The sequence below is a fragment of the Callithrix jacchus genome, chromosome 19 (genome assembly GCF_049354715.1).
Source record: "Callithrix jacchus isolate 240 chromosome 19, calJac240_pri, whole genome shotgun sequence".
NCBI classification, from domain to species: Eukaryota; Metazoa; Chordata; class Mammalia; order Primates; family Cebidae; genus Callithrix; species Callithrix jacchus.
Window position 1 is genome coordinate 31824872 of NC_133520.1, and position 25133 is coordinate 31850004.

The 25133-nt window shown below is 40.6% G+C and overlaps 1 protein-coding gene and 1 pseudogene across 19 annotated transcripts in view; one reads left to right on the forward strand and one right to left on the reverse strand.

The window, feature by feature from the left end:
• The window catches only part of MDM4 (MDM4 regulator of p53), a 40391-nt gene extending 15959 nt beyond the window's left edge, over positions 1-24432 (forward strand). For 5 of the 19 annotated variants that reach the window (XM_035281329.3, XM_008985516.5, XM_078356963.1 and 2 more), the window contains 9 exons: positions 1056-1106; positions 3926-4059; positions 5103-5158; positions 10048-10115; positions 10832-10931; positions 15166-15326; positions 17772-17921; positions 20243-20323; positions 22577-24432. In XM_035281329.3, coding sequence (XP_035137220.1) covers positions 1056-1106; positions 3926-4059; positions 5103-5158; positions 10048-10115; positions 10832-10931; positions 15166-15326; positions 17772-17921; positions 20243-20323; positions 22577-23146 — 1371 coding nt within the window. In that variant the 3' untranslated portion in view covers positions 23147-24432. Of the gene's footprint in view, positions 1-1055; positions 1107-3925; positions 4060-5102; positions 5159-10047; positions 10116-10831; positions 10932-15165; positions 15327-17771; positions 17922-20242; positions 20324-21223; positions 21368-22576 lie in introns of those variants that run through there. The other 14 variants (XM_078356965.1, XM_008985518.5, XM_002760698.8 and 11 more) reach the window with 8 other exon arrangements.
• LOC118149541 (peflin pseudogene) lies at positions 1736-2601 on the reverse strand (annotated as a pseudogene).
• Positions 24433-25133: the final 701 nt, after the last annotated feature.

Below are 25133 nucleotides of genomic sequence, written 5' to 3' on the forward strand. Positions count from 1 at the left end.
CTGTCTCTAAAATAATACGAAAATTGGGTAGGCGTGGTGGTATACTCCTGTAGTCCCAGCATCTACTTGGGAGGCTGAGGTGGGAGGATCGCTTGAACCTGGAAGGCGAAGGTTGCAGTGATGGGCACTCCAGCTTGGTTGACAGATGAGACCCTGTCTCAAAAAAAGGACACTTGGATGTATAGGCTGTATTTCGAGGCAGGAATTAAATGCAGCAGTTTTCATTATTTTTTGTTCTTTTTTTTTTTTTTTTGAGACAGTCTCCCTCTGGCACCAGGCTGGACTGCAGTGGCACCATCTTGGCTCACTGCAACCTTCACCTTCCGGGTTCAAGCAGTTCTGCCTCAGCCTCCCCAGTAGCTGGGACTACAGGCAGGTGCCAGCTAATTTTTGTATTTTTTACTGATAGAGATGGGGTTTCACCAAGTTGGCCAGGATGGCCTCAGATCTCTTGACCTTGTGATCTGCTCCCCTTGGCCTCCCAAAGTGCTGGGATTACAGGTGTGAGCCACCGCGCCTGGCCAGTTTTTATTATAAATGTGTCAAATACTCTTCTGAGCACTGTCAATTATTGTAAACATTTATAATATCTTATTTAGCTTCTGATTTTTTAAAAAAAACAAAAAGGAATTGTATTCTTTGAGTGGAAAAGACTCAGCATTAAAATGTTAGTCTGTTGCTTTCATTTGGTAGGGTAGATAGCTAACCCTAAAGAGAAGAAACAAAATTATCAGGCTTTTTTTTTAAACTTAAAACCTTCATACCTATCAACACTGCCACACTCCAAAACCATTGCACCTCTCAAGGAAACAAATCTGGAGGCATTTCTGGTTTTTTAGAATACCTGTATTTTATGATTTTAAATTAAGTGCATTGTTTTGGACTATAGCTCTAAAAATGTTGACACATATCACCTTTTTTTCCAAATTGTTATTAAAGTCTGGATTTTTGTTTGTTTTTTTGAGTTTGATCCTTTTATTGAAGCTTACAATTTCACTGGACTTTTGGCCCCAAATGAAAAAAAATGCAAACTAAAAAGAGTATTGTATTGGCAGGGAGAGGTGACCACTGTCCCCTGGAATCCGAAGCCAAGCAGAGCCTGGCAGGCAAGTGAGGGGTCTCAGCTGCGGAGGGCAGTAGCCTGGCCAAAGATGCCTGGGGAGCAGATTTGGCTGAGCTCCCTGAGCAGGGACAGCCCCAGTCAGCTAGAAGTTAACACACAAGGATTTATGGGTTTGGTGGAATCCAAGCCACTGGTCCCATGGTCTCTCATGCTTGGTCATATTTCACTTAGGAGAAAATGGGTTCATGTGACAGGATGGCCTGGTGAAGGAACACAGGTGCTAACAGTAACAGGCCAATGAACACTCGCCACTGGCATCAGGGTGGAGCTCAACTGACTGGACACTAACTCCATTACAAGGACCAGTATCTCCTGCTTCTGGTGCCAGGCTATGCCACTCAACTGCTCATGGCCATCAGGACATTCAACTTCTATCCTTTCCTCCATCAGGACCCTACCTGAGACCTGTGTGGCCTAGCCCTGGTCCTTACTATTTGGTGGCTATGATGCAAGACTCTCAATCCTGTTTTAGAATGGTGTTGCATCAAGCAAGGGAGAATGTTCTTCTTGACAAGAACATCTAGAGGGACAGGGAAAGATGAGAGGTACACATGCTTCTCACTCTAAGAAGCCAGGAAAGGTCCCTGGTGCATTCTCCACAGATGGATTGGGTCATAGCATCCAAGAAGCTGTTATGGTGACAAAGTTCTGGAAGCTGAGCTGGGTGTTGCCTTGTGTAGCTGTGTCCTTCTACCGAAAGGCCTTCATCAGCACCTGGAGCTGAGTGCACACCTGGATAAAGCAGTCAAGCTGCATGGGAGGATTGGCAGAGTGTGAGCAGTAGCAGGAGACCAGAAGCTGGGTAAACTGGGGTTGTAGTCCATTTGGGACAGAGCTTGCTGCAGCTCTGTAGCTAATGGAGCCTGAGTGGTCCCTGTTATACTGCTGGAAGAGTGTCTTCCACTGCTGGATGAATTTCCACAGGGTTGAGAAGCCATAGACATTGATGCAGCCAGACTTGGTCTCGTCAAAAATGTTTATCATCATAAGGCAGGTCTCATCATTAAACGAGGATCAATTGAAGTTGACCAGGGCCTGCTTCACCTCCTTTATGGAGAGAGCCACTGTGATTGGACTCCACTGACTGGAACCGGGAGCAGGCCTTAGGATCCACATTGGGAGGGGCGCCACCCTGTCCCTAAGACCCAAGCTTCTGGGCACCATAGGAATTGGGAGGTGGCTGACCATAGGGGCCCCCTGGAGCTACACTGCCATATGGTCCTCCTGGAGTTCCAGAGGGAAACATCCCAGGATTGGGTTGTCCACAGGGCCCTCCAGCTGGTGGTCCACAGGGCCCTCCAGCTGGTGGTCCATAAGGCCCTCCAGGGGCAGGACTCCCATAACAACCACCAGGGGGTAGCCTGCTGCCATACCGCCCTCCACTATTTGGGGGGTCCAGGGTAGCAGCTACCCGGAGGTGCTCCTGGTACTTGTCCTGCAGCTCGTGGGCAGCCCTGCCCTTACAGATAGCTGGCCATGGCTATTCTGGCATCATATGCAGGCAAGGAGTAAACTCTGGATTTTTATATCATAGTGATTATGATGAATGATGCCATCTCCTTCATTTAGCATGGCAGAGTTGGCCTGAGTTTACATGATAAGCTTTCTGTTGTGAACATTGACTCTAGCTATTGCATAAAAGAAATTTCCTGATTTTTGTTATTTATTTATTATTTTTGAGACAAAGTGTTGCTCTGTCACCCAGGCTGGAGTGCAGTGGTGCGATCTGGGCTCACTGCAATCTCTGCCTCCCAGGTTCAAGTGATTCTCCTGCCTCAGCCTCCCGAGTAGCTGGGATTACAGGCATGTGCCACCATGCCCGGCTAATTTTTGTATTTTTAGCAAGGGCAGGGTTTCACCATCTTAGCCAGGCTGATCTCGAACTCCTGACTTCAGGTGATCTGCCCACCTCAGCCTCCCAAAGTGCTGGGATTACAGTCATGAGACACCATGTCCGGCCTATTTATTTTTTTGAGCCAGGGTCTTGTTACTCTGTCACCCGGGCTGGAGTGCAATGGTTGTATCTCAGCTCACTGCAACCTCCACTTTTCAGGTTCAAGTGGTCCACCTGCCTCAGCCTTCCTAGTAGCTGGGACTATGGGCATGCCTCACCATGCCTGGCTAAGTTTTGTATTTTTTGTAGAGACAGGGATTTGCCATGTTGCCCAGACTGGTATCAAATTCCTGGGTTCAAGCAGTTTGCCTGCCGTGGCCTCCCAAAGTGCTGGGATTATAGGTGTGAATCACCTCATCCAGACTACTAAATTTGTATTTAATAAACACTTGGATTTTATGTTTCATTCACTTACAGTGCTGATGGCTTATAAACATTGTACGTCATTTGCCAGAAATAATTATTATGTGAACATACATCAGAAGCCTAAAGTCTTTTTTTATGTGCCCTGGACTAGGAAAATAGTTTTATATCCAGGCAAATTTAAAGTTTATTACTTCTGATAATAGCATGGGCTTCTTTATTTGGATGTTTGAGAAAATTTTTAAGAGGATACTAGGTAAATTCACTGCTTTTTCTCATTGTCAGATAGTTAATTTCTGTGCTGTCAGGTAGTTAATTTCTGTGCTAAAATGGTTGAGTCTGTTAATTGTCAGAAAGACCAGGAGTAAATGGACCTAGTAGTTGGGAGCAACTTTCCTGTTGTAGGACCCCTTGCACAAACATTGACAGTCTTGTAAATATGTTATCTCTTTCTTTAGCAAACTAACTTACCTTACCTCCTCTAATGAGTTGGTGTTTTTGGCAGTAGCTGGACAGATCACAACATGGTATTTTATTTCATGCAGGTCATGCACTATTTAGGTCAGTACATAATGGTGAAGCAGCTTTATGATCAGCAGGAACAGCATATGGTATATTGCGGTGGAGATCTTTTGGGAGAACTACTGGGATGTCAGAGCTTCTCCGTGAAAGACCCAAGGTAAAAAGTGTGAGGGTTTGCGTATCTTTTTGGGTGCTTACACCTAGCCACTTAATTTCTATAGGTTTATTACTTTGCTCAACAAATATGTAAGGGCCTACATATGTTAGATAGCCTAGGAAGTAGCCAGAATATGGTAATGAGCAGCCCACAGTCTGATTTTATGAAGTGGATAATTTGATAATCAAATTATCATACCAATTCATGGTAAACCTACACTATGGTAAGTGCTACAGAAGAGAGATACATGAAGCCGAGAGTGGGTGGTATTTAGAGTGTTAGAGGTCAAGGAAAAGTTCTTTTGAGAAAGTGAGATTTGAGCCAAAAGCTGAAAGATAATTGAGTTGATGAGAGGGAATTAGTTGAAAGAGTGTTTGAGGTTGATTAAACAACATGTGTAAAGACCTGGGTAGGACGAAGCTTGATATGACTAGGTTAGAATTTTGTGAAGTAATTGTTAGAGGAAGAGTGAGCAGATGAGAAAAATGTAGAATTGCTGGGCAGTTAGGGATTGATGATGAGCCTGGTAAGAATCATGATGGGGCTAATCTGACTTGTTACTTTTCTCCAGCTGCATGGGGTGTAAGTCATTAGCTTATACAGTCAAAAGCTAATTGGTAATTTAGAGGCTAGTGTTCTCTTTCTGTTTAGCTTTGATGACTGTTGCATCTGAGCTCATTCTGTCTTACATTAAGACTTCTCTCCACCCCCACTCTCCAATTAAAATGTGAAACTTAACTCTTGGAAGGAAGGAATAGTTTCCAAAGGAAATCTCCACACTTGGATTACTGTTACCTAATGAAATAAAATGTAAATTAATCAGTTTTTTAAATATTGGCAAAGTAACACAGGGTCCTGGGCATTAACATCTTAATAATTAAATAATTTTTTAAAAATCTGGGAAAAAAATTCTGCCTCTCTGTGCCTTATGGAGAAAGTTGAGAGATAACATCAGAAATACATTTAATATTTAATAGCAAACAACTGATATCTTTATAATGGCATTTGGGGTTGTTAATTTTTTAATCTTATCTCTTTAACAGCCCTCTCTATGATATGCTAAGAAAGAATCTTGTCACTTTAGCCACTGCTACTACAGGTACGTCACATCTGTTTTTTTCAGTCTATATCACAGCTTTGAGTTCAAGGGGGAAATGATGGGAAAGCAACAAAGATGAAGGTGGAAATGGAATGCTATCTTTGGCATGACTGGGAGGAATATATACTACTTGTCACACAGTGTTATTATGTTATTAACTTTTCACTGAAAAGTCAAATGTAAAATAGAGGGATTCCCACTTTCTAGACATACTGTTAACATTTTGTTATATTGCTTCATCTAGACACACTCTTAAAAATCTCTAGCTGATTTTTTTTCATACATTCAATACCATTGTTACACATCACAAATTTAATACATAATTCCGTAATCCTATTTCATAGCCAGTTGATGTATCATTTCCCCCAGTTATCTCAAAAATACCTTGTCTTTTTGGCTTACTTGAATTAAGATCCAAACTCTACACATTGCCTTTGGTTGACATGTCTCATAAGTGTCTTCAGTCTATAAAACTTAACCTTCCTTTTGTTTTCATGTCATTTGCTTGTTGAAGAACTGGGTCATTTGTCCTGTAGAATTTCTCACGTTCTAGAGTTGGCAGGTTGTATCCTTGTGATTTTGTTTAATGTGTTTCTTTACCCCCTCTATTTTTGGTGAACTGGTAGTACTTGAATAAATTCAAGTTTAAATTTTTTGCCAAGACAGCTTTATAGGTGGTGCTTCGTGCTTGTGTTTCTTCATATCAGAGTCATGTAAGGTCTGCCTGTCCATCTTTTAGTCAATTATGTTAACAGTCTTTGAGCTCAGGCGGTATAGTCTCATCGATCAACAGATCGACAGATACAGGTTTCTCAAGAAACTTTCACCTAATGGCTTTAGCCATCTCTTATCTGAATGCCAGTTTGTCCAACCCTTTACTTGATTCTAGACATTCTAAATACTGCTCTTTGAGTCTAATCTATTAGGTATGTATAGGAAACTGGCTGTACTGGAGTCTGAAGTCTCTGAAGTGGTGGTCTCTAAGAGACAGGTAAACTGGATAGACTGAATGTAGCCATTTTCAAATAACGAAATTTTTTCCTTCTCCACTACTACATAAAGCCCTTTTGTGAGCTTCATATTAGATTTTAGGTAACACTGCCCTCTGAAGAAAGCCCAAGTTACTAATCTTTTTAGATTGACCATCTTTTTTTCTTTTGAAACAGGGTCTCTTGTTGCCTAGCCTGGAGTGCAGTGGTACTATCTCAGCTCACTGCAACCTTAACCTCTAGGGCTCGAGTGATTCTCCTACCTCAGCCTCCCAAGTAGCTGGGATTATAGGCACATGCCTGGCTAATTTTTCATATTTTTAGTAGAGATGGGGTTTTGCTGTGTTGCCCAGGCTGATCTTGAGCTCCTGGACTCAAGCATTCCACCTACTTGGGCCTCCTAGAGTCCTGGGATTACAGGTGTGAACCACTGCACTTGGCCAAGATGGGCTATCTTTTGATAATTTACAGAAATAAATAGCTTGAGAAGAATCCATTCCCTATTTTTCTTTTTCTTTTTCTTCTTCTTCTTCTTTTTATTAAATGTAGACAGGGTCTTACTCTGTCTCTCACGTTGAAATGCAGTGGTACAATCATAGTTCACTGCAGTCTACCTCCTGGGCTTAAGTGATCTTCCTGTCTCAGTCTCTCAAATAGCTAGAACTACAGATGCATGGCACTACATTGCACCTGGCTAATTTTGTTTTTTGTTGAAATGGCATCTTCCTGTGTTGCTCAGGCTGGTCTTGAACTCCTGTCCTCAGTGATCCTTCCACTTCAGCCTCCCAAGGTCTTGGGATTACGGCATGAGCCACCAAGCCCAGCCCTAGAATCAATTCCTAATAAAGATTTATTCTTTAAAGGCAGAGAAGGAGACATCGCTGTCATACTGAAACATGATTTTGAACTTACTGAATTTTGAAGCCTGTTGGTCTTATGGACTCATTTGTCCACTTCACATAGCTGTCAATTTGAGAGTGAAGGCCTGCAAATGATATGGCAGCTTTATTAAAATTTAGTCACTTGTAAAATAGCATGACTTTCCTGGGATAGTCACTAAAGATTTGAAATACATGGAGGATTTTATAATTGCTGATCCACTTTTTCAGTAAAATTTGTTTTCGGAATGATATGTTCTTAGAATATCTGTAATTCTCCCTTTTGTACTTTCTTTGCAGAATTTAACATGCCATATAAAGAACATTTTGTTGTTGGGTTGGTTTGGTTTGAAACAGCATTTCTCTGTTGCTCAGGCTGAAGTGCAGTGGCAAGATCTCGGCTCACTGCAACCTCCACCTCTGTGGCACAAGCATTCCTCCCACCTCAGCCTCCCCAGTAGCTGGGACTACAGGAGTACACCACCATATCTGGCTAGTTTTTTTAGTATTTTTTTTTTTTTTGTAGAAACAGGTTTTCACCATGTTGCCTAGGCTGGTCTTGGACTCCAGGACTTAAGCAGTCCCCCTTCGGCCTCCCAAAGTGTTGGGATGACAGGTGTGAGCGACCATGCCTGGCCCATTTTTATTCCTTAATTTGTCATTTTGAAAAAATTTCAGACTTAATAAAGTTGCAAAAGTATCACATAGAGTTTCCCTATATCCTTTCCCCAGATTCTCCAAGTGGTAACATCTTACACAATTATAGTATGATGATCAAAACCAAGAAATTGCCCCAAGTAGTTCTGATTGATTATCTGTTCTGACTTGCAATTGCATTGGTGCTTGTGGCTGGCCATCTCTGTTGATTTTTAAATGAGAGAAGTGCTTTTCATATAATCTATTTTATACCTTTGCAAATATGTTAGACTTTTCATTTTGATGGTTGAAGAAGATGCCATTGTTTAAAATGAAGTTCTTTCTAAATCATTTCTCCAGATTTTTCCAAGTATACTAATGAAATATGATGAACTTTGTGTTTGTAAGGTTTATTGCTGAGTTTAAAATGAGGAAACTGAGGCCAGTATAAGAAAATGAAAATCCAGTTTATTTAGCTCCCGGGCGAGGTTCCATGGTCCCGGGGAAAGGGGTCAAGGAAGTCGCACCAACTTCCTGGGGCATGGGGTTTTTATGGCTAGAAGGAATGAGCAACAGCTGGGTGCTCTGATTAACTCTAGGGGAGTGGGATTAAGATGGTACAGGCTGCTATTGATTTGTTGGGCGGGTTTTCCAATGGGAGAGCCGGCCAGGAGCCTTTCATCAGCTGGAGCCTTCCAGGGGAGCCATGCGGCAGAGCTGAGTGCAGGGCCTGGTGCTGGGTGCAGAGGTGGGTGTGTCCAACCTCCCAGCGAGGCAACCGGCCTTACAGTGTTTGTTTACTTATTTATTTGTTTTTGGGACTGAGTCTCACTCTGTCTACCAGGCTAGAGTGCAGTGGTGCGATCTCGGCTCACTGCAACCTCTGCTTCCTGGGTTCCAGTGATTCTCCTGCCTCAGCCTCCTGAGTAGCTGGGATTATAGGCACAAAAATAGCTGACTAATTTTTGTGATTTCAGTAGAGATGGGGTTTCACCAAGCTGGTGGGTTACTCAGGCTGGTCTTGAACTCCTGGGCTCAAGCAGTTCACCCACCTCAGCCTCCCAAAATGCTGGGATTACAGGCATGAGCCACCACACCTGGCTGATTTTAAGGTTTCTTTTTTACATTGTGATTTCCTTAGATAGTTTATTTTTGCTTGCAACTCTTTTAACCTAAGTAAGGTAGTAAGGCTTAGAAATATAAATGACAGTAATAGGGGATTGCTTTATTAAAGAATTGCTCCATCTGCATTATATGTTAATCGAACTTTGCTTTGAAGACCGCTGTGGTCAGAAAATGCTGTCTCTCAAACTTTTCATTTCCTCCACGTATCTACAAAAATGTTTCTGGAAGTAATGTTTTTTATAATTAGAATTTTGAAAATGTTTGCTTTTATCAGAACAACTACATTGACAGATCAGTTGTAGGATCTGTACCCTTCCTCTAGCAGCCTTTATTGGATGGTGATGATAATTTCCATAAATATTTTATCTCTGAACCTGGTAGTGGTTGATGAACCTGACCCACAGTAGACTTATTTGGGTGTATCTCATTTACATAGCCTCAAATAATGAATAGTCCAGATTATTGTTTGCACCTTGATCTTTTCCTGTAGCCAAGTTTTTGTCTTTTGTTCTACTTGAAAAATTTCTTTTTAAGTCCTTGGAATGTATTTCTCTCTTAGATTAGTGCAGTATCTAAGAATTTCTCTCTACTGGGTTGTTGTCTTTGCTTCTTTTTATTGGTCTTGAGAAAAACTTTATTTGCTGCTACTTCTTAGGAAATGTTTATAGTAACTGGGAAAAATAAGATGAAAAAGCCTAATTAATATAAGGTGATGGTGATGGGATTTAAACCATAAAATTATCATTGACCCTTAGAATGTCGATTTGGATGCAGATGCTATTGTTTTATGAAGCAAATGGAGAAAAATCCAGATTTTAAGATCTCATAACTCTCTGACTTTTTAACACGTGAAAATAAAAATTAATTTTAAAAAGCCACACTTTTTTGCTATTGTTTGTGAGTTAGGCAAACTTGGTAATACAGGAAGAGATGACAAAAATAGTTTCCGTTATATACTGCTTAGAACCACTTTTCACATAAAAATTTCAAAGCTTGGTATGAAAGAACATTTTTAGCTATTTTTCACTTTTTTTTCCCAATTATATTTGGTAATATATTTTGGATATAGCCTGTCCTGGTCTTTGCCATTTTTACCAATTTTGATTTTTCCCTTGCAAATGAGAGCCTTGTCCAGCCAACATGGAGAAGTACATTTCTAGGGACTACACCTGGCTCCCGGGTTGTTTGCTGAGGTCCTTTTTGTGTGGAAAGAATGGTTATTACCAGGGAAGGTTTTCCTTTTGTTTTACTTGCTATCCAGATGCTGCTCAGACTCTCGCTCTCGCACAGGATCACAGTATGGATATTCCAAGTCAAGACCAACTGAAGGTAAAATCACCACATGGTGACTTCTTTTGTTGTACAGAGTGGCCCCTTCTCTGTACCTATGGATCTTGAACTCCCAAGACCTTTCCCTGAATGTGGTAAGAATTTAATAAGAAAGGTTCTTGGGAGTTCACAGACCAGGGACAGAGTGAACCTTCTCTGTTCTGCCCATAACAGAGTTCCAGTCTCTGAACCTTTCTTTGGGATGTAGCACTTCTGATCTTCAGTTCTTCCAGTTGCATTTTTCTTTGGGTTTGTGTGTACCTGTGTGTGTGTGTGTTTGAGGAAATTGCTTTATTAGATTTTAATAGACTTGTTGCAGTTAAGTTCATGTCAGGCCATTTTCTAAAGCTTCCCCAAATTTGGGGAAATTTTATAATCATCTTGGTATGTGGTGAGGGTTTCACATGTTTTCTGAATTATGCCTAATTTTGTAGTAGGCTTGCGGCTTTATACAGATAGCCTGTTTTTAACAGTAGATTTTGGCCTTTGTGCAGAGTTTTTTTTTCCCCCCAGGTTTGGGATTCTCCTAGCTTTGCTCACAGTGGGTTGAGGAGAGATGTTGCCTTTATTTGATGACTGTTGTGAACTCGAGTTCTCTTTCTTGTGTGTAACCCATTGTGTTTCACACTAACTGGTGAGCCAGAATGGAACTGCTACATCCCCTGGTCTCAGTTATTTCTACTGTACTGATGGACGACATCTTTCCCTTCTTTCAGCAAAGTGCAGCAGAAAGTTCCACTTCCAGGAGAAGAACTGCAGAAGATGATATCCCCACACTGCCTACCTCACAGCATAAATGTGTAAATTCTAGAAAAGGTATGTTTTGGATTAAGGGTATATAGACTTTTGTTCTCTTCCTCTTCCTTTTATCCTTTAAAAAATTTATTTTTATTTTTACTTTTTTTTGAAATGGAGTTTCTCTCTGTCGCCCAGTCTGGAGTGCAGTGGTGTGATCTCTGATCACTGGAACCTCTGCCTCCCGGGTTCAAGCAATTCTCCTGCCTCAGCCTCCCGAGTAGCTGGGATTACAGGCATATGTCACCACACTTGGCTAATTTCTTTTGTATTTTTAGTAGAGACAGGGTTTTGCCATATTGGCCAGGCTGGTCTTGAACTCCTGATCTTGTGATCCTCCTGCCTCAGCCTTCCATAGTGCTGGGATTACAGGCATAAACCATTGTCAGCCTTTTTTTTTTTTTTGGAGATAGAGTCTTGCTCTGTCGCCCAAGCTGGAGTGCAGTGGCGTGATCTCGGCTCACTGCAACCTCCGCCTCCCAGATTCAAGTGATTCTCCTGCCTCAGCCTCCTGAGTAGTTGGTATCACAGGCATGCGCCATAACCCTCGGCCAAATATTTTTTGTATTTTTAGTGGAGATGGGGTTTTGCCATATTGGCCAGGCTGGTCTTGAACTCCTGACCTTGTGATCTGCCTGCTTTGGCCTCCAAAAGTGCTGGGATTACAGGCATGAGCCACCGCACCCGGCCCACTTTTAAAAAAATCTTTTTATATGTGAAATAGGAGAGGCATATGTTGTAATTCCTCACTCTTCTTTGAAAACCTTTTTCATCAGCCTAGTTACTGCCGTTGTTAGCTTTGAAGAAGGTAGTGTTTTTTAGCAACCCATAAGTAGTAGGATGATGCAAGACCCTTCTCTTGGCTAGCATGCTTCTAGAAAATAGCTACATATTTATTGATTTGCCACCAGGTGGCTTTTCTATACACATGAATTCAGCTGCCTTAGACTTTTAAATCTTGGTATTCTTGTGTGTATATGATTTGGTTAGAATTTTTATTCTGATTTGTCTACTTGAGGCAAAGGCTAATTTTCATACTTTTTTTTTTTGAGACAAAGTCTCGCTCGGTTGCCCAGGCTGGAGTGCAGCAGTGTGATGATCTCAGCTCACTGCAACCTCCACTTCCCTGGTTCAACTGATTGTCATGCCTCAGCCTCCCAAGTAGCTGGGATTACAGGTGTGTGCCACTGTACCCGGCTATTTTTTGTATTTTATTAGAGATGGGGTTTCACCATGTTGGCCAGGCTAGTCTCAAACTCCTGACCTCAAATGATCCATGCTCTTCAGCCTCCTAAAGTGCTAGGATTACAGGCGCACACCACCACACCTGGCTAATTTTTGTATTTTTAGTAGAGACTGGGGTTTTGCCATATTGACCAGGCTGACCTCGAACTCCTGGCCTCAAATGATTCACCTTCGGCCTCCCAAAGTGCTGGGATTGCGCCTGGAGCAATTTTTATATGTTTTGAAGTTTGCGAAGATGACATAATATACGTAATCACAAAGCCAAGAAAGGATATAAGAAGCCTGGTATAAGTTGAGCATTCTAAATTTGAAATGCTCCAAAATCTGTAAACTTTTGAGTGCTCAAATGACACCATAGTACAAAATTTAATACCTGACCTCATGTGACAGGTTGCAGTGATAAAAACTGTTTCATACACAGAATTATTTAAAATATTATATAAAACTACCTTCAGGCTTGTGTACAAGGTATACATGAAACATAAATGAATTCCGTGTTTAAACTTGGGTCCCATTCCCAGGATATCTCATTACATATATGCAAATATTCCAAATCCAGAAAATTTTTTTGCCCTTGGATGGCAGTCACCAGGTCTTTGTCACTGCATTAGCTATGTTGTGGTCAGGCTAATGAGTTAATGCATATTTTCTCTAAAACTCCACTTTATAAAATACTTTCTAAAATTAGGGGGTTTTTTTTTTGGCAAAGATGAATGAAATTGTAAATTCCTCAGAGTGGTTTTATGGCATGATGGCTTCTAGCCTAGGCATGCAGATCAATGGCAGGTTAAGCCTCTAGTTATGTCTGAGAAACTTTGGCTGCTGAAGTTACTTTAAAAGTTTAAATTAAATTTGAATAATTTTGTCATGCTGGATAGTTTTCTTTAAATCGCATTTGAGCATAAACTGAATTTTGGTCTACCTAGCTACTTTGTAACTATTCCAGTCTATGTGATATTAAATGTGTAATTTTACTCCTTTAATACAAATCCTTGTTTATTTTGTACTCAAAATGCAATTTTAAGATATGTAAGAACAGGGCTGGGCACTGTTAGATCCAGGCCAGGTATGATAGCTCGTGCCTGTAATCCCAGCACTTTGGGAAGACAAGGCAGGAGGACTGCTTGAGTTCAAGAATTTGAGACCAGTTTGAGTAACATAGCGAGACCTCATCTTTACAAAAAAATGAGCCTAGTGAAAAATTAGCTGGGCATGGTGGTGGTGCGTGCCTGTGCTCCCAGCTACCCAGGAGACTAAGATGGAAGGATCACTTAAGTCCAGGAGGTGGAAATTGCAGTGAGTGGAGGTTGCAGTGAGTCAGTATCATGCCACTGCCCTCCAGCCTGGTCGACAAAGTGGGCCTCTAGCTCAAAAAACAAGTTGAGAGGGCAAGGGCGGGCATAAGAACAACCAATTCAAGGGAGAGATATGTAGTTTGTGATGAAAATTTGGGAATAAATAACTTACTATTTTCAGGAAGGCCTGTAGGTAGAAAGGACAGAATTTTTATTTGTGGAATGACTGTTTTCATTTCCTTCATAAGTTGTAGAGCTTGAGTAGGGAAGAATAATTTTAATATGGCACCATCTCAAGAATTTGGTTTCTGATAATTTCAACGACCTGTAAGTGGAAACATAATTGAAGTTTCCCTGGCCACAGACAAGCCTTTTAGTCAGCATTATTGACATAACTCGTAAGTAAATAGGGTAACATTATGTTGTGGCAAGCACCCATGTATTGCAGAAATTCGTTCACCATGTGTACTTCAGCACACATTAACTCCCATGGTTGTTGTGGGCAGACCTAATGTATTGGGAAGAGGCAGAAGAGAATGAGAAAGTAAGAAAGGAGCATTAGAGCGCAACAAAAGACTGGAATGTGGAAAAGAATATCATGGTAACAGACTTAAGTTATTAGCTGCCCTCAGTGTCATTCAGATACACAACATGAGATGTTTTACTTGAAATGATGTGGGGCCTTAATATTTGTGGTATGTCTGGATACTTAGCTCCAAGAGCCCATTGATCCAGCAAGGACATATGTAGGTGCTTGGACAACACAGGGTTTAGTGTTTTATAGTGGTTGTTATCTACTAAAACGTACACATTTTTGAGAAATGACTTAGAATATGTGGTGCCAGTGAGATTGCTTGGACAACCTTGTGATCCCCTCTTCTGGTTTGTATTGCCTTGCTTTGATCTTAAGGGTTATGCCACTATGTTACCATCATTTGCAGTGCCATGGATCAGACTATTACCAGGCACTGTGTACTAAAGCAAGTAATTCTATAGATCATACAATATTAGGAGTGTTTAAAATGCCAGTAAATGAACATTTAGAATTTTTTTTTTTTTTGAGATGGAGTTTTGCTTTCGTTGCCCAGGCTGGAGGGCCATGAAGAAATTCTTTTTTTTTTTTTTTTTGAAACAGTTTTGCTTTTGTCGCCCAGGTTGGAGTGCAGTGGTGCGATCGTGGCTCACTGCAACCTCTGCCTCCCGGATTCAAGCGATTCTCCTGCCTCAGCACATGCCATCATGCCTGGCTAATTTTTTTGTGTATTTTTAGTAGATATGGGGTTTCACCATGTTGGTCAGGCTGGTCCCGAACTCCTGACATCCTTATCCGTCCACCTCGGCTTCCCAAAGTGCTGGAACTACAGGCATGAGCCACTGTGCCTGGCTCATTTAGAAATTCTTTTAGAATAAGGTCATTGTTCAGATGCTTTTAGAGTCGTTTTTTCTCCTATCTTCTCATAGAAGACAGTGCTTTTAGAATTTAGACTTTATAAACGATGATGTACTTATAGTGTCATCATTACTTACTAATGAAGCCTAAACAAGAGAGGAGATTTGAGCTCTGCCACTAAGATACTTGATTTCTGGTTCTTTCTTTCTTAGAATAGAAATTCCTTTTTACCTATTTTATAAAGAAGTTTTAAATATTCTAAAGATAGTCTTGGTTATTACGTGTTGTGTGCATAGTTATCGTCCTTTTCATTTGACTTCTATAGATGAAGACTTAATAGAAAATTTAACCCAAGATGAGACATCTAGGCTGGACCTTGGATTTGAGGAGTGGGATGTAGCTGGCCTGCCTTGGTGGTTTTTAGGAAACTTGAGAAACAACTATACACCTAGAAGTAGTGGCTCAACTGATTTACAGACAAATCAGGTAAATTTCACATTTGAAGGGGTGCAGGTTTTTTTTTTTTCCTTTGAAAGGGTAACATTCTTGGTTACTCTCGACCATACATTATATTCTCTAAGAATTCTTATTTACTCCTGTGGCATTAAATACTATCTTCTGCATGTGACACCCAAATCTATATCTCTAGTCCTTATCTCTGCCCTAAATGCTCAGCTTCAGTTTTCAGATGCCTAATTAACTAACACCTCTACTTAAAGGATTTGACATTGAACAATTTCAAAATGGAACTTTTGGCTAGGCATAATGGCTAATATTGTAATCTCTAGAAGTCTCAGCCTGGAAGTCTCACTGGAAGGCCGAGACTGGAGGATTGCTTGAGCCCAGAAGTATAAGACCAGTCTCGGCAACATGGACTCCATCTTTACAAAAAATAAAAAATTTGCCAGGCATGGTGGCACACACCTGTAGTCCCAGCTACTTGGGAGGCTGAGACAGCAGAATCATGGAGCCTGGGAGGCTGAGGCTGCACTGAGCTATGATTGTGTCACTGCACTCCAGCCTGGGCAGTAGAGCAAGACCCTGTCATTCAGAGAGAGAGGGAGGAAGGAAAGGAGTGAGGGAAGGAAGGAGGGAGAGAGGATGGGAGGGAGGGAGGGAGGGAGGGGAAGAGGGAGGAAGGGAGCGAGAGAGGGAGGGAGGGAGGGAGGGAGAGAGGAATGGAGTGAGGGGAGGGAGGGAGAGAGGAGGAAGGGAGCGAGGGAGGGAGGGAGTGGGAGAGGGAGAAAGGGAGCTAGGGAGGAAGGGAGAGAAAGAGGAAGGGAGAGGGAAGGGGAGAGAGAGAGGAAGGGAGCGAGGGAGGGAGGGGGGAGAGAGGAGAAAGAAGAAAGGAACTTCCTTCTTTTTAGCCAAACATTCCTTCCCCAGCCTTTCCTCTTTCACAAATTTACCATCTACCCAATTATTCGAGCCACATATCAAGGAGACACTGATTTCTTTCTCTGTCAGAGACCACATTCAGATTACTAGCTCTTTATCCAAAACATATTCAAAATCTGACAAGTTTTTACTACTTTTGCCGTCATACCCTAATTCAAAACATTATCACTTTTCATATAGGCATTATAGCATCCTCATACCACATGGTCCACCTCTTTCTTATTCTTCTAGTAGTTTAGACTTGTCAAAGAGTGTATTTTTTAATGGATAAACCACATTGTTTCCAGTGGCTTCAGAAAACAAGTAGAATAAAAGCTGGACTTCCTGCTATAGTCATAACTGATTCAGTCTCCTTCTTCCTTACTTCTTGTCATTCTTCCTTGTTCACTACATGTGTTTTAGATATACCAGCCTCCTTTCTGACACTGTAGCCCAAAATTCCTTCCTTTCTCAGCCACCTTAAATTTGTTCTTTACTCTTTCTGAAACACCCTTCCCCTTTATTCTTTCTTTGCCTTCTCATGATTTAGGACTCGCCTCAAATGTAATTTCTTCAAAGAGGTCCTCCCTGACCACCAAGGCTATTATGTTATATAGTTCCAGTTGGATCCATTCACTTTTTGTTTTGGAGCTGTGTAGTAATAAGTGGTGGCCTGCAAAACCCATCCCTGGTTAAAATAGCCTCCTCTCTAGACACCCTTCTCTTTTATCCTCGTTTATTCTCTACAGCACTTTTCACTTTGTAAAAATATTGCTGTATTTTATGTATATATTATCTGTCACTGAAATGTAAGCCGAGGGCTTTTGTATTATTCACCACTCTTTTCCATTACCTAGTGCCTAGAACAGTACGTGGCACATAATAGGTATTCAGTGAGTATTTGTTTAATAAATGAATGAATGAGTATCTAACAGTGGCAAAATAAACTGTCTCTCATGAATGTTGTAGAAGAGCACGTCATGAAATATTCATAGATGAATGCAGAAAGTTTATATATTGAAAGGTGTTCAGGAGTTCAGAAAGTGTCAGGGCAAAAGGTTGGGTGACCAGTATTTCTCATATTTCTTTTTATGTATTTATTTTTCTGGGACAAGTGTTGAGAAATGTTAAGTTATTCATATTTCTTTAATAAGCATCCTTGACCATTTTAAGGGAAAGAATATGTCAGAACTAATGGAATGTTTTCTAGCTTCTTAGAGTGTCACCTGTAGAAGGGAATTTAGGGAATGTATTCTGTTTACTTGAGCTACTACAAGTCCTTACCTTTTCAACGCTTCAGTACTGTTTCTCAGGTGTTATACCTGATTTAGTATTAAAATAGAAAGTCCTTGCCTGGCGCCATTAAATCCATCTATTAGTTTATCCATAGTAGGTGTCAAGTAGATACCTGTTGAATGAATACATGTCCATTGAATAAAGGCAAGACATTCTCTGGCGATGCAGTGTTAAGACATTGAATTTTGGGTTCATTTGTGTTGTTTGAACATCTATGATAAACCTCTGAATACAGAACTCATTTTTCTTTTCTATTAGGATGTGGGTACTGCTGTTGTTTCAGATACTACAGATGACTTGTGGTTTTTGAATGAATCAGTATCAGAGCAGTTAGGTGTTGGAATAAAAGTTGAAGCTGCTGATACTGATCAAGCAAGTGAAGAAGTAGGGAAAATAAGTGACAAAAAGGTACGTTGTGGAAAAATTTCATGTTGATTCTGTTTGTGCACTCATGGTATGTAATCTGTTCAGAGCTCTGTGTATCTCTTTGTACAACAGATTGGTTACATAATCCCCTTTTTAGCTAACATTTTTCAATATTCAATTTTAAAATTAATATTAGTTAACTAGTGCTGCTTGGCTTCTACTTACTCAAAAGCATTAAGCTCCTCTTTTTTTTTTCCCTCTGCTTATAGCAACAAGCTACCTTTTTTTTTTCTCTCTTTGCTAACAAGCTAAGCTGCTGATTGAGCTAGTCCAATCTGCAGCCTGTGGACCACATGCGTCCCAGAACGGCTTTGAATCAACACAAATTCATAAACTTTCTTAAAACATTATGAGTTTTTTGCGATTTTTTTTTTTCCCCCTTTTAGCTCATCAGCATCATTGGTGTTAGTTTATTTTATGCGTGGCCCAAGACAATTCTTCCAGTGTGGCCCGGGGAAGCCAAAAGGTTGGACACCCGTGTTCTAAATGAACAGTAGCCTGTAGGAGACTTATTTCTTGGAAATCTTGATAGCTTCTATAATCATTTTATACCTAAATGGAAGGTATTTTTTATAGCTATTTTAGAGTTAAAATAGTAGAAAAGAGGGGAGTTAGAACTCTTGAGTACATATTATATGTACTCCTACATATGGTATGTACTCATATACAGATGAAGAGTCATACAGGCAGCTTTCTCAAGACTCCAAAGAAACTGGGGAGCAGATCCAGTGCCCAGCATGTAAAAGAGTGTCAGTAAACATCCATCAGATAAATACAGCAAAGAAAACCAGACCTAAATTGGGTCATCCTTTTTATTTGTTTAAGGAATTTTCATAGGAATTTTGAGTTCCTGAAGGATACCGTAGTATATTCGTTGTAGTCAGATAATGCCTGGGTTCTCTTAGACTAGTTATATAGGTAGCATTAGAAGGAATGCAGGTGGCTTGAATGAAGACAAAAGTGATATTTGGAACTTATTTATTTTTGAGATAGGATCTCCCTGTTTTGCCCAGTTTAATCTTAAACTCGGTAGCTCAAATGGTCCTTCCACTTCAGCCTCCCAGGTAGTTGGGATCACAGACATGGCCTAGGAGACTTTTTAGAGAGAGATAGGACTTAAAATACTTGACCTTTTGTGAGGTTGCTATACAGAGGTTCATAATTGTTTCATAATTGGTTTTATTCCATTTATTGGACTACAAAACTAGGGTTTAAAATAAAAAAATTTTTAAATTTAGAATACTCCTCACTTTTGAAATGGGCTTTTTGTTTCTGTTTCTATGGGACAGCCAGAGTATCACATAACTAGTTTTACTTTTGAATGTGAAAAGTAAAATTTAAAATACTTTGTTTCATTCTTCCTGTCTGCCTAGATAAAAATTTTCAAATTTGGAACTTTCCTACTCTGAAATTAATATTTATTTATTTATTTATTTTCGGGACAGAGTCTTGCTCTGTCACCAGCCTGGTGTGCAATGGTGCGATCTTGGCTCACTGTAACCTCTGCTTCCCAGGTTTATGCAATTCTCTTGCCTCAGCTTCCTGAATAGCTGGCTTTAACAGGAGTGCACCACCACACCCAGCTAATTTTTGTGTTTTTACTAGAGATGGGGTTTTACCTTGACCAGGATGGTGGTCTCTATCTTTTGACCTTGTGATTCGCCCACCTTGGCCTTCCAAAGTGCTGGGATTACTGGCGTGAGCTATTTATTTATTTTAAAATTGTTTTAGAGACAGGCTCTTATTCTGTCTCGCAGGCTGGAGTGCCATGGTGAGATCATAGCTTACTGAAAGCTGGAACTCTTGGACTCAAGTGATTCTATTGTCTCAGCCCCCAAGTAGCGGGGACTACAGGTGTGTATTACCACACCTGGCTAATTTTTTATATTTTGTGTAGAGACAGGGTCTCGCTCTGTTGCCTAGGCCAGTCTCAAACTCCTGGGCTCAAATTTTTGGGAGGTCTGGCCTTGACCTCCCAAAATGCTGAAATTATAGGCACCTGGCTGTAAAATAGCCACCATGCCCAGATACTTAAAGTCATAAATATGGGCATCTTCTCTCTTCTGAATGCAGAATTTATTTGGTAACCCTTCTGGGTGCTTTTCTGTCTTTTGTGCTACTACTGAAATGCCAACTAGATGTACAGAATCATGTTTAGTCTTGCATTTAAGCTGTCTCCTTAAGTGCTAGTGATGGAAGCAGAATGTTCGTTTTAAATTGAAGCTATTGTCTTTTTTGATTCTAGGTAATCAGCCTTATCTAAAACAGGTAAACATTACTAATGAGACATTTTGCTTTTATAGGTGATTGAAGTGGGGAAAAATGATGAACTTGATGACTCTAAGTCCTTAAGTGATGATACGGATGTAGAAGTTACCTCTGAGGTATGAATCTCCAGTGAAAGCTATTTTGCACTAGCCCCATCTTCAGATGATATAATTCCAGCAGTTCACTTGTGTTGAAGACTGTTGTTGTTCCACCCCGCACCACCCATTTCTCTGTCCCTTGCCTAGTTGCTAAGTGATGTTGGTTTCTTTACATCTTGTAAGAGGTTTTTATTGCAACTTAAGGGAAGGGGATAATTTGATCTTATCCTCTCTCTTCCTTGAAAACCATGAGATTTATGCCTGTGTGTGCCTTTCTCCCTGCCATCAAATCTCTTTGGAGACACAAAGTTACACAAAATAGTCCTGTGCTGCTTTCCACGACTTAATACCTCTCTGTAATCTGATAGACCCATAGGCTATCTAAAAATTTTTGTTGAATATAAAAATAATATTGTAGGCCGGGCACTGTGGCTCACGCCTATGATCCCCGCACTTTGGGAGGCCGAGGTGGGTGGATCACAAGGTCAAGAGATGGAGACCATCCTGGTCAACAAGGTGAAACCCCGTCTCTACTAAAAATACAAAAGTTAGCTGGGCATGGTGGTGCGCACCCGTAGTCCCAGCTACTCGGGAGGCTGAGGCAGGAGAATTGCTTGAACCCAGGAGGCGGAGGTTGTGGTGAGCCGAGATTGTGCCATTGTACTCCAGTCTGGGTAACAACAGCGAAACTCCGTCTCAAAAAAAATTTTTTTTAATAAAAATAATATTGTTTTCTTAAAAAGGAAATGGAAAACAGTTTAATTTCCACAGAGATTAATATTAACGGAGGACTATTAAAGAAGATTTGCTGTTCTGCTTTTGGGTTAATAGGTATGGATTGTCACTAGTTGATAACTCAAGGCTATACCCAAATGTATACCTTGCTTTTTACTTGCTGTTTCCCCGTGTTTGTTTTAGTCTTGCTGCAGGTAACACACTATGGAGAAAAGGTTGTTGGAAGAAGGATAAGAAGGAGATTTTACATTTTGCTGCTTGGTGGATAAACATTTTTAGGTTGTTTCTGTTGTTGATAGTTTCCCCCACTTGCACCACACCACTGTTAACCATTGTGGTAGTTCATTCCCAATTATCGATGTGTAGCTTAGTAATAAAGTGAACTATATTGGTCCAGTAAAAGTGTTCTTGACCATAATACAGATAACAGAGATAAATGTTTTCACATTAATCAGACTTTTGTGGCTATTTGGGCCCAGAAAACTGTTAAGCAAATGGATGCCATTGAATTTAATAAGCCCTATTATTTTACATACTATTAATAAAAAGTGATGCCAGTTAAACTATGGCACACCATCAGTCACAAATCCCAAATCTTTATGAAGTTCCTTTGATTATTTGTACAACATTTTAAATGAGATTGGAATATCTCAGACTGGCAAGAGTGTTTTGAGGCTGTCTGGAGTATATCCCAGTTTAACACATGGTTGTACCCCTGGCTTTCAGTCTGGACAATTGAATTATTTATGACTTCTAGACCCGAAGTGCTTAGCCTTTGACCTGAAAGTAATAAAGTTCAGCTTATGTCAAATTATTGATCCTGTCACAGCCAGGCAGTTAACCACATTAGTCTTACTTGTTCCTTGTAGTTATTTTTGAATTAAGCAAAGCATTTAAAATTCATTGAGGTCTAGTGTCTATCTCCTAATTTGGATATGGAGAAGTAGAGAAAAATTAGTTGGCATTCAAGGACAAGACCATTTATTTTTCAGAGAGCGTGATTTAGGCTTATAATTATACCTGTAATACTGCGTGCAATGAGAGTGCATGAGTAAATTTAGTAGTTTTCAAATCTCATTTGTTTTAGCTTTCTTTTTTGCCAGATTTTATGACATTTACTATTAGTGCAGAAAAGAATGACAGAGTTGTCTCTTCATTCTTCAGCCTCTCGCCTGATAAAGGGGTAAGTCGTACAAAGAAAAATAACCCCAAAGAAGGCCATAAGGTACAGTAAACAATGTATATTTCATCCAGACGAGGCAGAAAGCCAGAATAATTTAACTTTTCTTAAAGATAGCTATATCAGATTTTGGCTTGAAAATAGCAGTTGTGGCACTATCCGTGTAAGTAAAACTTCCAAAGGCTTTCCTTCACATGGCTGTAGAATTTGCTCAAATCCTAGGCTAGCTCACTGGTGTGGAATGTCTGGACTATCACTAGCTTAGTGAGAGGATATGAATGAATTTGACCTCCTTTCCTTTTTCTCAGCATCATATTCACCCCCTGACTATTAATTGGCTTCACTTGTCTTTGTAGAATGAGTGGCAGTGTACTGAATGCAAGAAGTTTAACTCTCCAAGCAAGAGGTACTGTTTTCGTTGTTGGGCCTTGAGGAAGGATTGGTATTCAGATTGTTCAAAGCTAACCCATTCTCTCTCCACATCTGACATCACTGCCATACCTGAAAAGGAAAATGAAGGAATTGATGTGCCTGATTGTCGAAGAACCATTTCGGCTCCTGTCGTTAGACCTAAAGATGTATATATAAAAAAAGAAAACTCCAAACTTTTTGATCCCTGCAACTCAGTGGAATTCTTGGATTTGGCTCACAGTTCTGAAAGCCAAGAGACCATCTCAAGCATGGGAGAACAGTTAGATAACCTTTCTGAACAGAGAACAGATACAGAAAATATGGAGGATTGCCAGAATCTTTTGAAGCCATGTAGCTTATGTGAGAAAAGACCACGAGATGGGAACATTATTCATGGGAGGACAGGCCATCTTGTCACTTGTTTTCACTGTGCCAGAAGACTAAAGAAGACTGGGGGTTCATGTCCTATTTGCAAGAAAGAGATTCAGCTGGTTATTAAGGTTTTTATAGCATAATGGTAGTACGAATATAAAAATTGCATTTATTCAGTTCACATCACATTATTTGGAGATCAATCCTTTATTTAATTTTATTTCCTACTTGTCTGTTAGAGAATGTTCTTAGATACTAAAATCCAAGGTAGCTGTGAGAAAGAAAATGGGCACCAACAATGAAAAACAGAAGTAATCTGATAAGTTAAATTATGAAGTGCTGTGGATTACTTTATGCTGCAGTCAGGGACATAGTTAAATGAACCCAAAAGAAAAACTCTTGAAAAACAAGAGATTTCTTCCATGCACATTTACAATATTGAGGTATAAGTAACATGATAAAGTGTTTCCTTCTAACAAGTTGTAAAAATCTAACCACCCCATAAAAGCAATAGAATGTTTCTGTCACCCTAAAATACTCCCTCCTGCCCCTTTTCAGACAGTCCTTTGACTATTTCATGGCTCTCACCCTAGATTAGTTTTCTTGTTGCACTTTTTTGGGGGGTTGTAGGGGAGGTGTGGGTGACAGGCAGGGTCTTGTTCTGTCTCCCAGGCTGAAGTGCAGTGCAGTGGTGTGATCATGGCTCACTGCAGTCTTGGTTCCTGGGCCTAAGTGGTCTTCCCACTTAAGCCTCCTGAATAGCCGAGACTAAAGACTACCATAACCACACTGGCTAATTTTTTTTTTTTTTTGTCATTAGAGGTCTTTTATTACAGAGGCCACTCTGCACTCCACAATTACTTACACAACTCCATCTTACTAAACTGTAGAATCTAACAGGGGGCTGGGCCTGGTGGCTCACGCCTGTAATCCCAGCCACTTTGGAAGGCTGAGGCAGGTGGATCATGAGGTCAGGAGTTCTAAGACCAGCCAGACCAACATGGTAAAACCTCATCTCTACTAAAAATACAAAAATTAGGCAGGCATGGTAGTATGTGCCTGTAATCCCAGCTACTCAGGAATACTTAGGAGGCTGAGGCAGGATAAATGGTTGAACCCAGGAGTCGGAGGTTGCAGTGAGCTGAGATCACACCAGTTGCACTCCAGCCTGGGCTGGAGTCTCAAAAAAAAAAAAAAAAAAAAATTCAGGAACCTCACAGGTTTTAGATAACTGTCCTTGCATTGTTCTTCACACTGGGTCCCTGGTGTTGAATTGAAGCAACTCCTTCCAAGTTCCTTGCCCATTAATTAGCCAGGCCACTGTCCACATTGTCACAGACATTGTATTAACTGAAAACCTGGCCCATGCTGTAATCCATTAGGAGAATTTGTTTTTAATTAGATTAAATTCCAGTGTTAATGCAGAAAACCTGGTAGAGATTGAATTGCTATATGTAACTGTCTTAGTTCTCTTCTTCATATCATATTCTGACCATTTATCTTCTACACCTGGCTGACCTGCATGTTCTTGTAGTGCAACATCCACTTGGTGTTTACGCTTGGCTTTGTTTTCAGATTTAAATTTTGACATACGTTTTCAAACCTATCTAAGAAACAATGCTGATACTAAAATGGCTTCTGTAGAATAGGTTTGACAGATGTAAGTCTTTAATTCTTTGGCTTTGGTTTTTGTGCCTGTTAGAGTTTTTTTTTTTTTTTTTTTTTTTGAGACGGAGTTTCGCTCTTGTTACCCAGGCTGGAGTGCAATGGCACGATCTCGGCTCACCGCAACCTCCGCCTCCTGGGATCAGGCAATTCTCCTGCCTCAGCCTCCTGAGTAGCTGGGATTACAGGCACGCTCCACAGTGCCCAGCTAATTTTTTGTATTTTTAGTAGAGATGGGATTTCACCATGCTGACCAGTATGGTCTCGATCTCTTGACCTCGTGATCCACCCGCCTCGGCCTCCCAAAGTGCTGGGATTACAGGCGTGAGCCACCGCGCCCGGCCCGCCTGTTACAGTTTTACACACATTCATTCAGAGGACATTACCATCAGTGTGTTACTTCTTTTTTCAAATTCCATTATGTTTTTAAAGACCCATATTTCACTAAGCCGTGTACTTGTTGAA